This window comes from Onychostruthus taczanowskii, unplaced genomic scaffold, assembly GCF_017590055.1.
Source record: "Onychostruthus taczanowskii isolate IOZ18803 unplaced genomic scaffold, ASM1759005v1 scaffold98, whole genome shotgun sequence".
Classification (NCBI taxonomy): Eukaryota; Metazoa; Chordata; class Aves; order Passeriformes; family Passeridae; genus Onychostruthus; species Onychostruthus taczanowskii.
The window spans coordinates 2,146,444-2,165,174 of record NW_024507879.1 but is presented as its reverse complement, the minus strand read 5'-3'; the positions used below and the strand labels follow the sequence as shown (position 1 = coordinate 2,165,174).

The following is an 18,731-nucleotide window of genomic DNA, read 5'->3' as shown; positions in this document are numbered from 1 at the left end:
TTTGTAGCCACCAAAAGCAGATGTTGGATTTGGCTGGTGACACCGTACTATTCCCCCATCCTTGTCCCCAAAATCACTGTGTCCACATGGAGAAGAACCTTGAAGTTCTTACTTGGGCAGAGCCCCTCTTGGAGCAGGGTCTGGATGGGATTTTTGTACCACCAGGGATGTCTCAGTCCCAAGCATTGTTCTGGGGGCCCAAGTGGCTCCACTGCAGCCTTCACCCTTCCCGTGCAGATGATCCCGGTGAGTCACAAATCCGGCATTTTCATCCCCATCCGGCCATGACTCATCCCCTCCCAGCTCCTCTTGGATGACCTAAAGGCTTGTTCAGCATCACCAAAGTGGTGATAAGGTGGGAGAAAACATATCCTTGGTGCTGGCTGTTGGAGAAGAATTTCTCCTCCTGGCCTGTGGATTTGGATCAGGGCCATGAGCACTTTGGGGTGTCACCTCCATAGGGCAAGATCCTTCCAAAAGCTGGCTCCTGGGGATACCTGTGCCCATTCCCAGCTGCCAAGCCCGGGTCTGACTTTGCCACAGGGATGCAGGGAGCATCGTATCAGGGAGGTTTGCACACAAGGCCGTGAGTGAAGTTTTGTTGGCTGCCTCTGTTGCCAGTTCGATTATCTCCTGCCAGCCCCCTTTGCCAGGGAATTTAGAGCCGTGGCATCGAAGCGGTTTTTGAAATTAACCAAAAAAACAACACACAACCAACAGAACAACAACCCAGTGGATGAAAAAATTGATTAGCAAATTAAAAAAAGGATATTTGCTGCTGTGGCAGGTGAAAGGCTGCTCAGCAGGAGAGGGGAGCAGCAGCAGCAGTGGCCTGAGGTGATCACAGGGAGCAGTGTGGGATTGTTCAGGGTGGAGGTCACACACCTTGGCATTCCCTGTCTCCCTGCCTGCCACGGGGCCTGGGAAAATTACAGGTCTGCAAATGAGACGGGGAGGAAATAACCGGCAGCAGAGAGGTGGGGAAGAGCCAGGCAGAGAGAGAGAGAAATTAGCCCGGAGTTTAATTCATTGTTTCCAAAAGAGCAGTTAATGGATTATGACAAATGTCCTACCGCTCTCCCTTAGTGCTGTGTTAAATGGAAATGGAAAGTCAATTTTCCTAAATGGATTTTAAACGACTGACCTCGTGCTATTTTTTTTTTTTTTTCCCCTCACTGATTTTTGCTCAGGAAGAAGCCTGGTCATCTTGTTTTCTTGATGCATCTGATTATATTTTTTTTCTCTTCCTCCTCCTCCTCACAGCTTGGGGTTCTGATTCTCTCCGTGCAGCGCCGCTTCTTGCCAAGGGTGATGAAGGGAGTGGGCTCCTTTCTTCTCCCTGCCAGCTCTGGAGATGTTATCGTGGGGCTGGGGATATTTACTGTTTTCCTGCACGCTGCAGTGCCTGGAGTTGAGAATCACAGCTCTGGCTGGGGGAAGAGAGGAGGAGGAAAAGCTCATAACTGCTTTGAGTGTAAAGAAAAGCCTCGAGATGTGACCTGACTGCTAGTGAGATTCCCAGGAACAACAGGTTAAGCAGCAGCATCCCTGTGCACCTGTGTGGGGGTTTTTATTACTCCTGTGATATTTGGGGTTGATCTTAATGGGCTGGAAACAGGTCTCCTGCAGATGATGCTCAGCTTCAGTCAGAGCATCTTGCCAAGCTGCTGCTGGGAATGAGGCACCCTGGAGCTCCCACTCCTAAGGGATAACATTCCTGTGTGAGCACTGAGCTGCTCACCGCTTTTCAAGATTTTTCTTGGCCTGGCCTCAGCAGACACAACCTCCAGTTGTTTTTGCATTTAGATGGCTTTTGAAAGCAAATAAGCAGGAATATCGAGCTCCCCAGGACACAGCCCCCCATTTTCTGGGCTACTGGGAATCCTGGTGGTACCTTTAGGTGACGTTCTCTGGAGGTGCCGGGCTGGAAGCCATGGCTCACCTCTTGGGTGATGCTGAAATCCAGGTGTTGGCAGGGGGTGAGATCCCAAATGCAGCTCCAGTGAAGGTGTGGATGGCTGAGATTTGTCCTGGGGATATGGTCAGCATTCCCAAAATGCCCTGCCAGCATTTTGTTCAGAGCATTCCCATACATTCCTCAGGGCTGTGAGGAGGAGGCATGGGGTGGGGGACACCAGCCCCTTTGGAGCCTCTCTGTGTCCCCATCACTATCCATAGACCTGGGTTTGTTTTGCTTTTCCCCTTGCAGTGTCCCCTAGTGAGATCACCCAGGTTTGGGCTCGGGGTGTGGATGGGGGCCCAGTACCCAGGTGAAAGGGGATTGATCCCACAGCTCTGGTTTGCTTTCACAGAATCACTGGGTTGGAAGAGACCTCCAAGATCACAGAGTCCAGTCCAGCCCTGACACCTCAGCTAAACCCTGGCACCCAGAGCCACACTCATGCTTTTTTTAAACCCATCCAGGGATGGTGACTCCACCACCTCCCCTGGCAGACCATTCCAGTACTTTATCACCCTTTCTGTAAAAAACTTTCCTAATATCCAACCTATATCCCTTGGCGCAGCTTAAGACTGTGTCCCGTGGCTTTGTCAGCTTCTTCTTCGCTGGTTTTGCCTGTTTTTGCTTTTCCACCCATCCTCAGCTGCTGTTGCCCAGCTGTGTGCGGGGCAGGGAGGGAGCAGGGGGACGTGGGGCAGCTGCTGAGCCTCTGGGTGTCCTGGCAGGGCTGGAGTACAGCGACGTGCTGCCCGACTCGTTCCCGTCGGCGCCGGCCGAGACGCTGCCGCACTTCCTGCTGGAGCCGCAGGACGCCTACATCGTCAAGAACAAGCCCGTGGAGCTGGTGTGCCGCGCCAACCCCGCCACGCAGATCTACTTCAAGTGCAACGGCGAGTGGGTCAACCAGAACGACCACGTCACCAAGGAGAGCCTGGACGAGGTCACCGGTGAGCAAAGCCCTCCTTCTCCCGCTGCTTTCCAAGCCCTTTTCCCTCTTGCCGCATCCAGGGTGTTGGTGGCTCTCCTCCAGGCAGGCCGTGGGTGAAAGCACCATTGTGGCAGCAGAGAGCGGGCACAGACTTTCCCAGAAAAATCCTGGGAAGCTGTGGAGAAGCTGTGGTAGCTGTGCCCCCATGGCAGACAGGAATGATGAATCTGACTCCATGTTCTCAGAAGGCCAATTTATTATTTTATGATACTATGTTATATTAAAGAATACTATACTAAACTATACTAAAGAATGCAGAAAGGATACTTACAGAAGGCTAAAAAGATAATAATAAAAACTTGTGACTCTTTCCAGAGCCTTGACACAGCTTGGCACTGATTGGTCAATGAGTCAAAACAATTCACAGCAGAAACCAATGAAACAGTCACCTGTGGGGAAACAGTCTCCAAACACATTCCATATGTGAGCAAAACACAGGAGAAGCAAATGAGATAAGAATTTGTCTTCCTTTTTCTCTGAGGTTTCTCAGCTTCCTAGGAGAAGATCCTGGGCCAAGGGATTTTCAGAAAATATGACTGCCACACTGTGGGAAACTTAGAGGAAAAGAATTCAAACAATTATTATCTCTCTCTCTGTACCCATTGTTTATAGATAGGGTTTGCTAGAGTGTGCTATTGATAGCTCACCAATAGTGTGTGAGAGGTTTTGACTTTAAGACCAATCAGATGCACCATTGTTTCTATAAGAACTGTAGATTTCTAATGGTAAAGTGTTTTTTAATGCCTTCTGGATACTAAAGTCAATACTAATCATTACCTGACTGGGAACCTACCACCACACACCATGATGGTGCTGTGGTCACCACACCCCCCAGAGGCTTGGGGAAGTCACCCTGCCTGATTTCACTTTTACCCCTGTGCAGGACTTGGGGTTCTTACAAGGGATTTTGAAGGCAGCATGTGTAAATCCGATAAAAAAAAAAAAAAAAAAGACTGCTTTTCTACAAAATGCCTAATCAACATGTAGGAGTCATTGCCAGGAGGGGTGGCAAAGGCTGGCAGCTTATGCAGGTTCGCAGAGGGATTAAGTGTTTAATGGGTAATGAGAGCAATTGCAGGTAGGATTTGAAATGCCTGTTGATGGCAAATGAGCTCTTTTCTGCCTCAGAGGATAAATCAGCCTCTGGCTGCCTGGAACGGGGTGAGAACGTGGTTTAGGCATTTTAGGGGGGGGTCTTACTCCATGGGATTGGGCTCTGCAGAGCTGCTCAGTCCATGCCTTGAAACATCCTGGCATGAAAACAAGATGTGTGGGGTTGGATAGATCATGTAATCAAGTAGATTTGCTAAAATTGGGATGCTTTAGCTCAGCACCCGCCTTTTCTGCACCAGTTTTGGTACCTGTGGCTGATTAGGAGTGGAGGAAAAGAGTCACCTTTCCCCTGTAAGATCTGCCCTCGGCTAATCCCTGCACGTGTGGCATCCTGAGGGCTTTAAATCAAGGCAGCCTTTTGAACTGCAGTGGTGCTGGCCTTGGAAGGCAGGCTGGGCTTAGAGGAGAGACTTCACCAGCCTGGAGGAGCCACCAGTATTTTGACAGGATCTGCTCTTGTCCCTGTGATATTTCCTACCCTTGCCCTTCCCTGGTATCTCTTGCTCTCCACCCTGCAGTAGCCACGAGCCAGTCTGTGCTCGGGTGCATCCCTGAACCTGCTCTGGAAAGGGAAGATCCTTTCTTTCCTTTGCAGCTTTTTGAGCCTTTTCTCCTAAGGCTGCTTTAGCCATTCATGGGGTGTTTTTCCTCTAGAGGAAAAATAGTCAGAGATGCCCAGGCAGGCTGTCCCTTTGCTTCTCTGCAGGCTGACAGGAGCAGGGGACACTCTGTTTCTCTCTTTCTGGGTGCTTCTCTACCTCCCAGCTCTTGCAGAGGCCAGATTTGAAACTCTCACCACTGTGAGGCAGAGTCACTGCTGGTCAGTGACCGAGGAGCCTTTGCCAAGGGGTTTTTAATTTATTTATAACATCTGGCCACACTGGGTGGAGCCAGAGGTCTGTGTGCCCCGCACATGGCAGTGGAGGATGCTTAGGGGAAGATCATGAACCAGGACAAGGAGGGAGCAATGGAGCTGCCCTGTCACCCTCCCAGTTTTCCACCACTCACCATCAGGTACTCCCAGCTCTGGTGGCAACATCTGAGCAGTGTGGTCCAGCCCTGGGTGGAATCCCCCCCTTGTTAATTTGTCTAATTGCTGTTAGGACTCATGTCTCTGGAGCATCCTGTAGGAGGGGGTCTCATGCCTTAGTGATGTGCAGTGTGGAAAGAAACACTTTTTATTTCATAGACTCATGGAATGGTTTGTGTTGCAAGAGACCTTAAAGAGGTTCTAGTCCAACCCCCTGCCGTGGGCAAGGACACTCTCCACTAGCCCAGGTTATTCCAAACCCTGTCCAGCCTGGCCTGGAACACTCCCAGGGATGGGGCATCCGTCTGGGCAGCCTGTTGCTGTGGGAGCTCACTTGCTTTGGTCCAGCATCTCCCTCTTAGATTCCAGTCTGCTGCATGCCTGCAGTCTGGGGAGGAAGCAACACACACCTCCTTCATCCAGGCTTCAAAGATGGCATTGCTGCTATCAGGGAGTGAACCAACAGTGCCTGCAGGTGATGTGGTGCATGGTAAAGCTGCCGGTGTGGGCATCTCTGCCTGGCAGCCTCCCTAAAGAAAAGGGAGCTGGAACCAAAGTGGTTTAAGGTGGTAAAAAAATCTGCATTTGCAGTGCCCGGTGTTGTTTGGGAAAGCTGCCGGAAAGGGCACGGAGGAGAGCCAGGCACAAAGGCACGGGTTAACATGGTTGGTTTTTAAGTGTCCTTGGTTAAAAGCTTGGAAAAAGGGACCTTTAAGAAGAAGGGGAAAAAAAAAAAAAAGGAACTTTTAAGATGACGTGTCTTGAATGAGCCTGGCTCAGTAATGCTCTGACTGCGTCTGATCCAAAACATTTCATGCGGAAGAAAGCAAAAATAGGCCAAGTCAGAGAGGATAATTCAGCTGGGTGAGGAGGGCTGGGCGGGGAGACCAGCTCTGTTTGGGTGCCTGGAAGCCTTTAGGAAGTGACTCCTGTGTGCCACGAGCTCGGTCTTCAGTTTTGGGGACAGAGGTAGGGCGTTTGCAGGATGCTTCCCACCTTTCCATCATCCCACCAGAGCTTCCCAGATAGACAATATGGATTGGAGCCATGTCTGCATTCTGAGTCCTTTTAAAATCCCAGAAGTGCTTGGCCCAAATACCTTTGCTTTTGGGGTTTTCTTCTTGTGGTTCTTTTCTTTTTTCCCCCCCCTGAATAGTGACAAAGTAAATTGTATTTCCTTGTCAGCTCTTCTGCAGGAAGGTGGCAGGGAGACAGTAATTGCTCCTCACAGCACTGGGAGGGAGCTGTAACAAAATTACAGCTGGGGAGTGTGTGGCTCTCGATCACTGTGAAATTGAGGCCTTTTTAAAATAGAAACTGAAAAAAAAAATGGGCAGGTATTGCTTAAAATAAGGAAAAGTAAGGCCCAAGTCCCTGCTGCCCTTGGTGATGATCATTGGTGCTCCTGCAGTCCAGGGGACCGTGTCCTGGTTGTGGTGGTGTCGCCTTTGTCCCTGCCATGGCCAGGCTGATTTCTTTAAGGTTTTGTTTGTCTTGTTATATTTGTATTTGAGTGGCACAGACAGAGATGGTTTCTCCCCACAACAAAGCCTGGGGGAAGCATCCTTCAAACCGTGGTGGGTCGGAAGGGGTCTGGGCAAGGGTGTTGGATGCTGGGATATTGGGAAGATGTGGGAGAGAGCTGGTGGAGGACGGTGTTGCCTTGAGAAATGGTGAAGAGGTTCTGGTCCTGCTCAGCTGGACAGCAGGGAAAAAAGAGGCATTTCCATAGCCCTGGCTTCATCCCCAAACCATCCTTCGGAGAGGGAACAGTCTCCCTGATTCGTGAGGTGCCAGCCCCAGAGGAGAAGCCTCCAACCCTCTGTCCTCCAGCTTTGCACATGCACCCTCTTGGGTGCTGCCTCACTTTCCCTGCTCCTGGCTGCTCCTGCCCATGGGATGCCGTGCCTCTGTCCCCCTGCAGGGCTGCTGGTGCGGGAGGTGCAGATCGAGGTGTCCCGGCAGCAGGTGGAGGAGCTGTTCGGCCTGGAGGATTACTGGTGCCAGTGCGTGGCCTGGAGCTCGGCGGGCACCACCAAGAGCCGCCGCGCCTACGTCCGCATCGCCTGTAAGTGCTGGCACTGACGCCTCAGGGGTTGGCTTTTATGTTCTTCACATTCTGTGCTGCTGTAGTGTGTGGGTCTGGGCTTCGTATCAGGGGATGGTGAGCTCTCTGCACAGAGCAGGGATAAAAAACAATTCCTGCTCCAGCTGGGCACCAAGGACAAATGATCCAGATCTCAGGCCCAAGAGCACAAACAATGTGGGCTGGAGAGAGAAAAACAAGCAGGATGGGACTGCATGGGCTAAAGCTGGAATTGGACAATTAACTCCAATATGCAAATGGAGCAGAACTTATAAAAGTGAGAGACCCTGTGACCAGGCATTCATTTTTGTGACCATTTTGGTTCATCTTGGATGTAGCCATGGCTGGGCTCTTGTGCTGCAGAAGGAGGATCCATGGAGGCCCTTTAATAAATCTCTATTTTATTCTTTAACTCTGTCTAGGTCAGCCTTCACAAGGCATCACTCCCATCTCCAAATGTCCTTCTCCACTTTCTGATGAGTTTGGGATGACCCATCCCTGCCGGATGACCCTGGTTTTCTCTCTCCACCCCAGCTGTAGCTTTGTTTCTGAGGGGCAGTGGCACTGCCAGGGTTAACACCGCAGTGCCCAGCAGCGTGCTCAGCGCTTCCCAGGGTTTTATTATCCTTAATGACCCAACGGATGGCACCTTGCACGCTCAGCGACTCCACATCCTCTGAGTCCTGCTGTCACATGTCACTGCCCTGAGCTGCTCTTGGGGGTGTCAGCCTGCTCAAAGGCGAGTTAGTCAGGCTGGGCCTGCCTTAATTTGCTCAATTAGCAGATGAGATGGCGGAGCTGCAGGGGGACAGCCAGGCTTGCCTGGTCCCAAATGGATTTGGCTATTAGAGGGGTAATAATCCAACATATTATCCAAAACAGGGTGGTGGATCAGCTATGCTGCTGAAGGGTTATGCTGGGAAAACCACAGACTCAGAGAACCATAGAATCACAGAAAGTTTTGGGTTGGAAGGGACCTTAAAACTGACCTCATTCCAACCCCATGCCATGGGGAGTGACACCCTCCTCTAGACCAGCTTGCTCCAAACCCCCTCGAGCCTGGCCTTGGACACTTCCGTGTGTTTTTTGGAGCAGAGGGTTCAGGAGCCACATGGAGAGGTCTGGGAGCTGTAGCAGAGGATTGCAGCACCATCTAGTGATGCTCCTGTTCCTTCCCAGGCTCTGGAGCAGGGCACTGCTGTGTCCCCCACATCCTGAGGGGCTCTGCTGGGATGGATGAAGAAACAGTGGATAAGCTGAGCTTAGCCCCAAAAGGAAAGGACAGGACGGGGTACAAGCTTGCAAGCACATGAAGGAGGAAATGTATCATCCACCATGTGCTGCCCCAAATCCATCCTGGAAAATATGATTCTTCAGCTCCTTCCTCCCAGGGCACGTTTTGCCCTGGCTGTCTATGCCAGAGTGGCTTCCTGACTTGAAGGTGCTTGGTGCTGAGGTGCTCACCAAAGTTTTGGAGGCTGCCCTGTTCCTGCTGCAGGCTGCTAACCCCTGGCTTCTCCTTCCCCTCCCAGACCTACGGAAGAACTTTGATCAGGAGCCGCTGGGCAAGGAGGTCCCGCTGGAGCACGAGGTGCTGCTGCAGTGCCGCCCGCCCGAGGGGGTCCCACAGGCCGAGGTGAGTGGCTCCTGAAGGAATGCATGGTGGGGTGTCCCATCCCACCCTGTCCCACCCTGTCCCATCCCACCCCATCCCATCCCAGATGATCTCCTGTCAGCTCTCGTTCAGCAGAATGGTTTTTGGGCAGCAGCCTCTCAGCACACTTCTCCCACGCTTCCTGAGGTGTCTCAGAGGGAAGATCTGACAAGGAGGTGCCCAGGGAGTTGTCTGGATGGGAGCAGTCACCAGTGGGAGCTGAGGGCTGGGAAAATCAGTCCGGATGGGTTTTCCTACCATGGTAGTGGAGCTTTCCTTACCCACAGCTCCGTCAGCTGCTGGGAGCTGTGTGTTGGAGGGAGCCACAGTGTCCCATCCTTGGCCAAAACACCAGTAACGTGCCCCAGTCAGACCTGGTTTGGCCCAGTTTTCAGGAGAAATAAATCCAGTCAGAGGCAAGGTTGCCCAGTCAGTAGTTAAAGTGCTGAGGACATCTTTGGTCTTGGTGATGGCTTAATCCCCATCCCTTCCTTTCATGCCAGGTGGAGTGGCTGAGGAACGAGGATGTCATCGATCCCAGCCAGGACACCAACTTCCTGATCACCATCGATCACAACCTCATCATCAAGCAGGCCCGGCTGCTGGACACTGCCAACTACACCTGCATGGCCAAGAACATCGTGGCCAAGCGCCGGAGCACCACGGCCGCTGTCATCGTCTACGGTACCGGCCCGGGAAGGGGACCTTTGGTGCTGGCTCTGTCCCCAGGCTAAGGGGGATTATGGGCACTTCCTGGGAGTCATAGGAGTGACTTAGTGCATGGTGTTAGGTGATAACCTGCAGAACAGGAGCCTCTAATGGCTTCCACAGGCAGTAAGGAGAGGTTTGAGGTGGAGGGGTGGAAGTATTTTTGAGCATTCTCGGCTGGGTAGGTGGGTGGATGGAGGTTGGATCCAGATGGATTGCTCTGACTCTCAAAGCAGCTGGAAAGCTGTATTTGGCTGAACTTTGCTATGAAATCAAAGATCTCCTCAGGGCCAGATGCAAAAATATTTGCCAAGCAGAAAAAGGACCAAAGCAGTCTTGAGCATCTGGGGCACAGGATGGTGATACAAGAGGGAGTTTTGTGGTTTGCTCGTCATGAGGCTGAGCTGTAACAGGGGGTCACAGAAGGTGTTAGAACTCAAGGCTTAGCTCCAGCCCGAGGCTTAGCTGATGGATTGGGCTCCAGAGCTGACTGTGCCCATCTCCTCTGCAGTGAATGGTGGCTGGTCCACCTGGTCCGAGTGGTCTCCGTGCAACAACCGCTGTGGCCGGGGCTGGCAGAAGCGCACCCGCACCTGCACCAACCCCGCGCCCCTCAACGGCGGCTCCTTCTGCGACGGGCAGCCCTTCCAGAAAATCACCTGCACCAGCCTCTGCCCAGGTGAGCAGGGCTCAGAAACTGCCATGCCCATGCTGCCTGTACCCTAGGCTATTGTATTTGCGGGGACCCTCGTGGCAGGGCGGAATCTCCATGTTCTTAGAAGGTTAATTTATTATTTTATGATACTATATTATATAAAAGCATACTAAACTATACTATACTAAAGAATACAGAAAGGATACTTACAGAATGCTAAAAAGATAATAATAAAAACTCGTGACTCTCTCTGGATCCCTGACACAGCTTGATCCTGATTGGCCAATAAGTCAAAATAATTCACAGCAGAAACCAATGAAATAATCACCTCTTGGATAAACACATTCCAAAGGAGTAAAACACTAGAGAAGCAAATGAGATAAAATTATTTTCCTTTTTCTCTGAGGCTTCTCAGCTTCCTAGGAGAAAAATCCTGGGTGAATGGATTTTTCAGAAAATATGCATATGACACCAGGCTGTGGTTGGGATTGTTGGGATTGTTCAGCCTGGACCAGAGAAGGCTCTGAGGTGACCTAATTGCAGTCTTCCAGTACCTCAAGGGAGCCTACAATAAACATGGAGAGAGATTATCTACAAGGGCCTGGAGTGGCAGCAGGACAGAGAATGACTTCACACAGACAGAGGGCAGGATTAAATGGGATATTGGGAAGAAATTCTTCCTTGTGAGAGTGGGCAGGCCCTGGCACAGGTTGCCCAGAGAAGCTGTGGCTGCCCCCGGATCCCTGGCAGTGCCCAAGGCCAGGCTGGATGGGGCTTGGAGCACCCTGGGATAGTGGAAGATACCGCTTCCAATGGCAGGGGGTTGGAACAAGCTGGTCTTAAGGAGCACTGGGATAACACTGCCCAAAGGGGGCAGGTTTTACTGACGCCGCCTGTCCGGTGCCCGCAGTGGACGGCGCGTGGACGGAGTGGAGCAAGTGGTCGGCGTGCAGCACCGAGTGCACCCACTGGCGCAGCCGCGAGTGCACGGCCCCCGCGCCCCGCAACGGCGGCAAGGACTGCAGCGGGGTGCTGCTGGACTCCAAAAACTGCACCGACGGCCTCTGCCTGCACAGTGAGTACCCAGGAGGGTGGCCACGGGCATGGGGACGTGCCACAGGAGGTGCCACTCTGGCTGTGGCGCTCTGGCATTTGGCCACGCTTTGTTGGCTGTGCCTCCAAGCTGATGGAGCAGCTGCTGCCCACCTGAGTTTTAAGTGGTGCTTTTAAAAAGGTGTTTTCAAGCAGATTCGCCCCTTCCAGAGTTATTTCTTACCTGGAGGAAGAGATATTGGGGACTTTGAGGGATCTAAATGTGCTGCTGGCATTGAGGCCCCTGTCCCACCCCTGTAGGTTCGGGGTCTCTGCTGGAATAAAGCTGGTTGTGGGTAGGCAGGGCAGCAGGAGGGGTTTCTCAGCCACACCATGAAAACACCTCCCCTGGGTCACTGCTTGGAGTCCTGGAGGTGTTTTTTTGAGAAATAAACCCATAATGATGGTAATGGTGCTGCTACCTGTGAGTGGTAGCACGCTGAAGGCAGCCAATGCTGCCACCTGCTGCTGTGTGGCACCACTGTCCCCTTTAGTGCCTGGGCATGGGGATGGCCTTGTCACCATGCTTCTACCTGGGTTTTGGAATGCCCCAGGGGACGATGTTGATCTCCCACACCCCTCACCCTGGGCTGGCTCACCTCCCACTTTCTGTTTCATCTCATCCCCATCATCACCTTCACCTTTTTCTTTTCTAACTTTGTTTTTCCTAACAGATAAAAGAATTCTAAACGAGCCCAAAAGCCACCGTAAGTGCTCATTTCATGGCCATTTTTTTTTTGTTTGTTCCTGTGGTTTTGTTCTGTTGAATCCATGGTAGGGATTCCCTGGCAGCTGGGCGAGGAAAGGGTGGGAAGGTGGAACAACTAAAGCCTACTCCAAAATTCCTGTGGGCTCCTCAGGGTTTTCTCTGTCAGGATGTGAGGGTTGCTCACAGCTTCATGAACCTGAACTGCACAAACCCAATGTTTCTGGGACCCTTGGTGCTCAGGTGAAGTTTGCACGAGCTGTTGGCCAGGTGTCCTCCAAAGGTCTGAGGGCTTCACCTCCATCTCATTCTCTGGCATTGCTCTTCCTGCTCTTAGAAAACACTTTCCATCCTCTTGCCAGCCTTTCCAGCAGGCCCAGGGCATGTCCTTCCACCCATGCCTGAGTCAGTGGTGGGACTGGGGAGCGACGGTGGGTCTTGATATGCTTTCCTGCTGCCCCTTTTTTCACCTCTATGTCTTTAATCCTTCTCAGTGCTGGAGGCCACGGGCGATGTGGCCCTGTACGCCGGGCTGGTGGTGGCCATTTTTGTCTTCATCGTGATCCTTATGGCCGTGGGCGTGGTGGTGTACCGGAGGAGACGCCGGGATTTCGACACGGACATCACGGACTCCTCAGCTGCTCTGACCGGAGGGTTCCACCCGGTCAACTTCAAAACGTCCCGGCATGGTAAGAGCCATGGAGGTCCTCACCAGCCTTAGGTCTAGCAGAAAGAAAGTCACAGGAGAGGGTGGATCCTTAGGGGGCTCCCAGTCCTGTCTTCCTGAGGGAATATACTGATTTTTGGAGGCTGAAGGCTCTGTGGAAGTGGTCAGTGTTGATGGTAGGAATCAGGGCAGCTTGGTCTGGTGCCCCACGGCAGGGGTTTGGAATGAGATGAGAAGGTCCCATCCAACCCAAACCATTCTGGGATGTCTCCCACATAAAATTCTCCATGCCCTTGTTTCCACTGCTGTCTTCATCCCGCCTGTGTTTCCTGTCTCACAGACAACCCTCAGCTGCTGCACCCGTCCATGCAGCCGGACCTGACGGCCAGCGCGGGCGTGTACCGCGGCCCCATGTACGCCCTGCAGGACTCCTCCGACAAGATCCCCATGACCAACTCCCCGCTGCTGGACCCCCTGCCCAGCCTCAAGATCAAGGTCTACAACTCCTCCACCGCCTCCTCCTCGCCGGGGCTGCACGACAGCACGGACCTGCTGGGGGGTGTCCCCGCCACCGGCACCTACCCGGGGGACACCGCCAGGGACGGCCACTTTGCCAACGTGAGGAGCAAAGGCCTGGGCTCCCAGCACCTCCTCAGCCTGCCCCGGGAGCATGGCTACAGTGCCAGCGGCACATTTGGCTACCTGGGGGGAAGGCTCACTGTGCCAGGCACAGGTAAGCTGCTGGCTGGGATTGTGTGGCTGCTCAACCATCATCTTGTCCCTGCGTGAGCAGCCTTTTGCTATCCCAAACGTGGCTCAGGGAAGGAAGGCAGAAAGCCATTCCCAAGACAGACATCTCAGGCTAGAGGTTACAGCCTCGGTCTTTCCCTGCCATTGATCCAGGGCCGGCACCTTGCAAAAAAACCCAAATATTAGGCACCCAAAGATGAGGATTTTCCTTCCTAGTAAAGGTAAAGCATTGGCCTGGCTCATCCCTGCAAGCAGTGCAGCCATGGGACAGCCCAGAGGAGCTGTGGCTGCCCCATCCCCAGAAGTGTTAAAGGCCAAAATGGACAAGGCTTGAAGCAGCCTGGCATGGTGGAAGGTGTCCGTGCCCAAGGCCAGGGTGCTGAAACTGGGTGATCTTTAAGGTCCCTTCCAACCCAAAGCATTCCATGATTCTGTGATCTGGAGGTGTTCGTCTCCGTGCTGCCCTGGCTCCCTGCTCTCCTTGTGCTCTCTGGCTGGGGTGGAGGGTGGTTTCCCCCTCACTGCCTGTGACTAACCCCTGTGTGTGCTGTTCCAGGGGTGAGCCTGCTGGTGCCCCACGGGGCCATCCCCCAGGGGAAGTTCTACGAGATGTACCTGGTGCTCAACAAGGCTGAGACCGCCCTGTAAGTCATCCCGCTGGCCACCCACTCCTCGCTGGCCACCACAGAGTTCCCTGTCCAACCTGTGTCCCCTGTCCCTCCCCAGGCTGCCCTCTGAGGGCACTCAGACAGTGCTGAGCCCTGCAGTGACCTGCGGGCCCACGGGCCTGCTCCTGTGCCGCCCTGTGGTCCTGACCATTCCCCACTGCGCCGACGTCAGCGCCTCGGACTGGATCTACCAGCTGAAAACACAGTCCCACCAGGGAAACTGGGAGGTAAGGGGGCAACCCAGGCCCTACAGCCAGGGGACCCTGGGGGGCAGGCACAAACCCTTGGATGATGGGCTGAGCCTCAGTCCTGATGTCTCTGTAGGAAGTTGTGACCCTGGATGAGGAGACCCTCAACACTCCCTGCTACTGCCAGCTGGAAGCCAAGTCCTGCCACATTTTGCTGGACCAGCTTGGCACCTATGTCTTTGTGGGCGAGTCCTACTCCAGGTCAGCCATCAAGAGGCTCCAGCTGGCCATCTTTGCCCCCACTGTCTGCACCTCCCTGGAGTACAGCCTCAAGGTCTACTGCTTGGAGGACACGCCAGATGCTCTGAAGGTAAATATCCCCTTCCCAAAGCTGTTTGTGCTGGCAGCAGGATGCTGCCTGGTGCCTCTCAGGATGGCCTGGCCCTGGGGAGCAGACAACCTGATGCAACTGCCTGCAAAGTGACCACAGTGAAATAATGAGGTGTTTACTGCTTTGCCTGTCCTTCCTCGTCCTCTGCCAGGGAAACAGGGAGGGTGTTGTGCAGCTCTTCTGCTGGGACCCCTCCTGCAGGCATTACACGAGAGGTTTGGCTTCTGATGGGCAGGTTTTTTATAGATCCTGCAGGGATCCATGTCTCTCCCTGCCCTGGAAGGGTTTTGTGGCATAGATAACATTCAGTGCATCGAGGGAAGCTGGAGTCACAATGCTTTGGCTGCCTGGACCCAGCAGTGCTGTGCCTGTTTGGTTTCCTGTGACTTGTCCAGTGGATCCTGTTGGGATTGATGTGGTGCCTCTAGGTGGGGATGTAGGCAGGGCTCTGGCTCCCGGCTTGTCTTTTTCTCCTAAAAGCTGCTGGTGTGATGAAGGGATGGTGTTAAAAGCAGATAGAGTGGCACCCTTCAATGTGTTCTCCAAGGAGACATTTATGGATGCTCCCATTAGGAAATTCAAGTTTTTGCTGGGACTGGTGTATGAGATGAGCTGGCAAGTTCTTTTGGGGTGGCAAAAGCTGTTCTCCATGCTCTTCTTGGCAACTTCTCTCCCCATCCTGGCTTTGGGTGTGGAGCTGGGCAGAGGAGCAGCCCCTGTCCTTCTCCTGGGCCTCACCCTGCCTGTCCTGCTGCCCACAGGAGGTGCTGGAGCTGGAGAGGACACTGGGAGGGTACCTGCTGGAGGAGCCCAAGCCCCTGCCCTTCAAGGACAGCTACCACAACCTGCGCCTCTCCATCCACGACATCCCCCACGCGCTGTGGAGGAGCAAACTGCTGGCCAAGTACCAGGTGAGGGGCTGACCTGGGGGCAGCCGGGCTTCCAGACTGGGAGCTCCATCTCCAGCCAGGCACCACAGGGCTGTGGTGCTGAGTTGCCTCCCAAAAGGACAGAGGAGGAAGGGGATCAGTTTCCTGGTCTTTCTGGTGGGATGCTCTCTGTGAGGTCTGTCGCTGGCTGGGGGCTGTGTACAAATCACGAACGGGGCGGGACTGCTAGGAACGTGCCTTGAGCTGTTTCATTTTCCAGCATCAGTCTCATTCCATGGTTATGACAATGGCAAGATGCCAGCAGCTCACATCCCAGGCAGCAGACCAAGAACTTAATGTTACAACTTACAAGTTTTTTGGCCAATCACACAAAGCAAAAGCATATTGACACTAGTTCCATCCAACCACTATAAGCACACGTACCTTTGGTTAAAACAATGCTTGCTTATTTTGAATACAATACCTGTTTGTAAACCTTAAAACACAATGCACAGAGCTCCATTATTAAGCTTAGAACTTCCTAATATCTCGCTAGATATACTTTTCTGCAGCTTAGGGAGTTATTCTAGATGAGCGTTAATACACAGACCATTGTCCCATTTGTCCTTACTTTTCCACTTTTTACATAATTTTTCTGCTGACCAATCTTATGGCTACTGCTTAGCTCTAATCACAGTTCTGCTGTCTCTGAGGCCTGCCTTTTGCAGCTTTCCCAAAACCCTCTGATTTTATGGATTCCCACAAGGTCCTGCTGTCCCACCTCATCCCTCACGGGGTGGCTGGAGGAGGTGGGAGCTGCTGGAGCCTTGGCTGAGCCCGTGCTTTGGTGGCCCACAGGAAATCCCCTTCTACCACATCTGGAGCGGCAGCCAGCGAGCTCTGCACTGCACCTTCACGCTGGAGAGGTACAGCCAGGCCTCCACCGAGCTCACCTGCAAGATCTGCGTCCGCCAGGTGGAAGGGGAAGGGCAGATCTTCCAGCTCCACGTCACGCTGGGAGAGGTGAGCAGATGGGAGCTGGGGGGACAGCTGGGGACACACTGGGACATTTCAGCAGCGTCTCACCCTGTCCTTTCTCTTCCAGCATGGCAGCTCCTCTGACACCCTGCGCTCCCACCACAGCGGTGCCACCACCACCAGCACCACCCAGGTGGGACCCTACGCCTTCAAAATCCCCCTCTCCATCCGGCAGAAGATCTGCAACAGCCTGGATGCTCCCAATTCCAGGGGGAACGACTGGAGACTTCTCGCCCAGAAGCTTTCCATGGACCGGTGGGTCTCCCCTGGCTTTGCTTTCCCTTCCTTTGCCCCCAGCAGGGAGGCTTCACTCTGTCAGCTGTAGACATCCAGTGGGGTTGTGTCCAGCTGTATAGGTCCATCCATAAATGGGGGTATAGTTCTGCATAGTTATATCCATCTCTATCCTTGGATATGATTTTAAATTTTAAAAGAGTAGATGTTTAGACGAGATATTGGGAAGAAATTCTTCCCCTGGGGGTGGTGAGGCCCTGGCACAGGGTGCCCAGAGAAGCTGTGGTTGCCCCATCCCTGGAAGCATCCAAGGCCAGGTTGGACAGGGCTTGGAGCACCCTGGGATAATGGAAGGTGTCCCTGCCCATGGCAGGGGGGCTGGAACTAGATGATCTTGAAGGTCCCTTTCAACCCAAACAATTCTGGCATCCATCTGTGCCACAGTCCTGTGTCTCTTGTCACTATGAATGGCCCTTGTTTATCTGGGACAATGGCTGTGCCATTCCCACCTGGTTTCACCCCAGGACCAAAGGGAGAAAGGGTAATTTCAGCAAAGCAAAGCTGACATTGCTTTTGCATGAATACCAGCTCTGTCTATAAACTGCAGACGGTCTCTGAGGGCTTTGGCGTTTGCGTTACAGCATTCCCATCCAAGTTCGTGTTCCAAACAGGTCCAGCATCCTCCCTCCCGCCATCCACAAAGGGCACCACAGCAGCCCAACCCTGTCCTGCTTCTCCCTTTCAGGTATCTGAACTACTTTGCCACCAAAGCCAGCCCCACCGGGGTGCTCCTGGACTTGTGGGAAGCCGAGCACCAGGACGACGGCGATCTCAACACCCTGGCCAGTGCCTTAGAGGAGATGGGCAAGAGCGAGATGCTGGTGGTCATGGCCACAGAGGGGGACTGCTGATGGTGCTCCCCACGGCTGGGGGGCCAGGAGGACGAAACAGGGGGTGAGGAAGGGTCCTCCCCCGACGGCAGGGGGAGGCACATCCGTCCTGAGCGGGGAGGAGCCGCGGCCGGCGCTTCTCCCGCACCGCTGTCAGCCTTAGAGACCCATCCTCAGCGTTTACAAGCAATCCAAGTGTTACACAGCATTCCTCCTCCTCCTCCTCCTCGTGGCACGGGGAGGAATTAGGGCTTCTCGAGTCGGGATGGGTGCTTTCCTTTTCCTTTTTCTTTTTGGGTTCCCTTCCTCCTCCTTTAATAGCATTTCTGCGTTGAAGAGATGAATACAATCCAGGCTTAACTTCTGTCAAAGGCTTCAGGCAGCTTCACGAGGAAAAAAGAAAAAAAAAAAAAGAAAAAAAAAAAAAGTTTCTTAGGAAACGCAAATAATTTATTATCCAGATCTTTGGATGTGTCCTTTTTAAAAAAAAAAAAAAAAAGAAAAAAAAAAAAAAAAAAAAAAATTTAAAAATCTTTTTTTTTTTTTTTTGGTGTGTGAGGGCAAGAGCATTGCTGTGGTCAGGGTGGCAGAGAGAGAGATTTCAATGAACAAACTTTTGTAGGGAAAAGCGTGTGATCCAAGTTGAGAAAAAACATGTTTACATGTCCTGGGACCCCCAGGGAGTCCAGAGGTTGAAGTGCCTCTCCACCCCTCTGCTTCAGGGCCATCTCAGACACTTCCCAAGGCTTTTGTCCTTGCAAAAAGGACTCCCTTTTCCCTGGCAGTGGGAATGATGGGTCCCACTCCACCTGCAAGGAGGGATGAGGGATGCTGCCCTATATTTAGGGTTCAGGGTGGGGAGAGTACATCCAGATGTGGGTATTTTTAATGAATTCTTCCCTGGCATGGTTTGGGGGAGCTTTTTAGGATGACTACGCCTTCATTTACATAACTTCAGTACAAACCAAAGATTTCAGTCCTGCACCGACCTCTGGACTCGAGGCTAAAGGGGGGGATGTTGTAAACCCAGCAGGATTTTGCAGT

At 52.9% G+C, this 18,731-nt stretch overlaps 1 protein-coding gene across 2 annotated transcripts in view; it reads left to right on the top strand.

Annotated features, from left to right (window-relative positions):
* UNC5B (unc-5 netrin receptor B) overlaps nucleotides 1-18,199 on the top strand; it is a 53,788-nt gene extending 35,589 nt beyond the window's left edge. Inside the window, exons 2-17 of one of the 2 annotated variants that reach the window (XM_041427223.1) lie at nucleotides 2,686-2,907; nucleotides 7,016-7,159; nucleotides 8,710-8,813; nucleotides 9,335-9,515; nucleotides 10,051-10,218; nucleotides 11,105-11,269; nucleotides 11,961-11,993; nucleotides 12,487-12,681; nucleotides 13,000-13,392; nucleotides 13,966-14,053; nucleotides 14,136-14,304; nucleotides 14,402-14,635; nucleotides 15,418-15,567; nucleotides 16,384-16,548; nucleotides 16,631-16,818; nucleotides 17,543-18,199. In XM_041427223.1, coding sequence (XP_041283157.1) covers nucleotides 2,686-2,907; nucleotides 7,016-7,159; nucleotides 8,710-8,813; nucleotides 9,335-9,515; nucleotides 10,051-10,218; nucleotides 11,105-11,269; nucleotides 11,961-11,993; nucleotides 12,487-12,681; nucleotides 13,000-13,392; nucleotides 13,966-14,053; nucleotides 14,136-14,304; nucleotides 14,402-14,635; nucleotides 15,418-15,567; nucleotides 16,384-16,548; nucleotides 16,631-16,818; nucleotides 17,543-17,708 — 2,765 coding nt within the window. In that variant the 3' untranslated portion in view covers nucleotides 17,709-18,199. The remainder of the gene's footprint in view (nucleotides 1-2,685; nucleotides 2,908-7,015; nucleotides 7,160-8,709; nucleotides 8,814-9,334; nucleotides 9,516-10,050; nucleotides 10,219-11,104; nucleotides 11,270-11,960; nucleotides 11,994-12,486; nucleotides 12,682-12,999; nucleotides 13,393-13,965; nucleotides 14,054-14,135; nucleotides 14,305-14,401; nucleotides 14,636-15,417; nucleotides 15,568-16,383; nucleotides 16,549-16,630; nucleotides 16,819-17,542) is intronic. The other variant, XM_041427224.1, reaches the window with a different exon arrangement.
* Nucleotides 18,200-18,731: the final 532 nt, after the last annotated feature.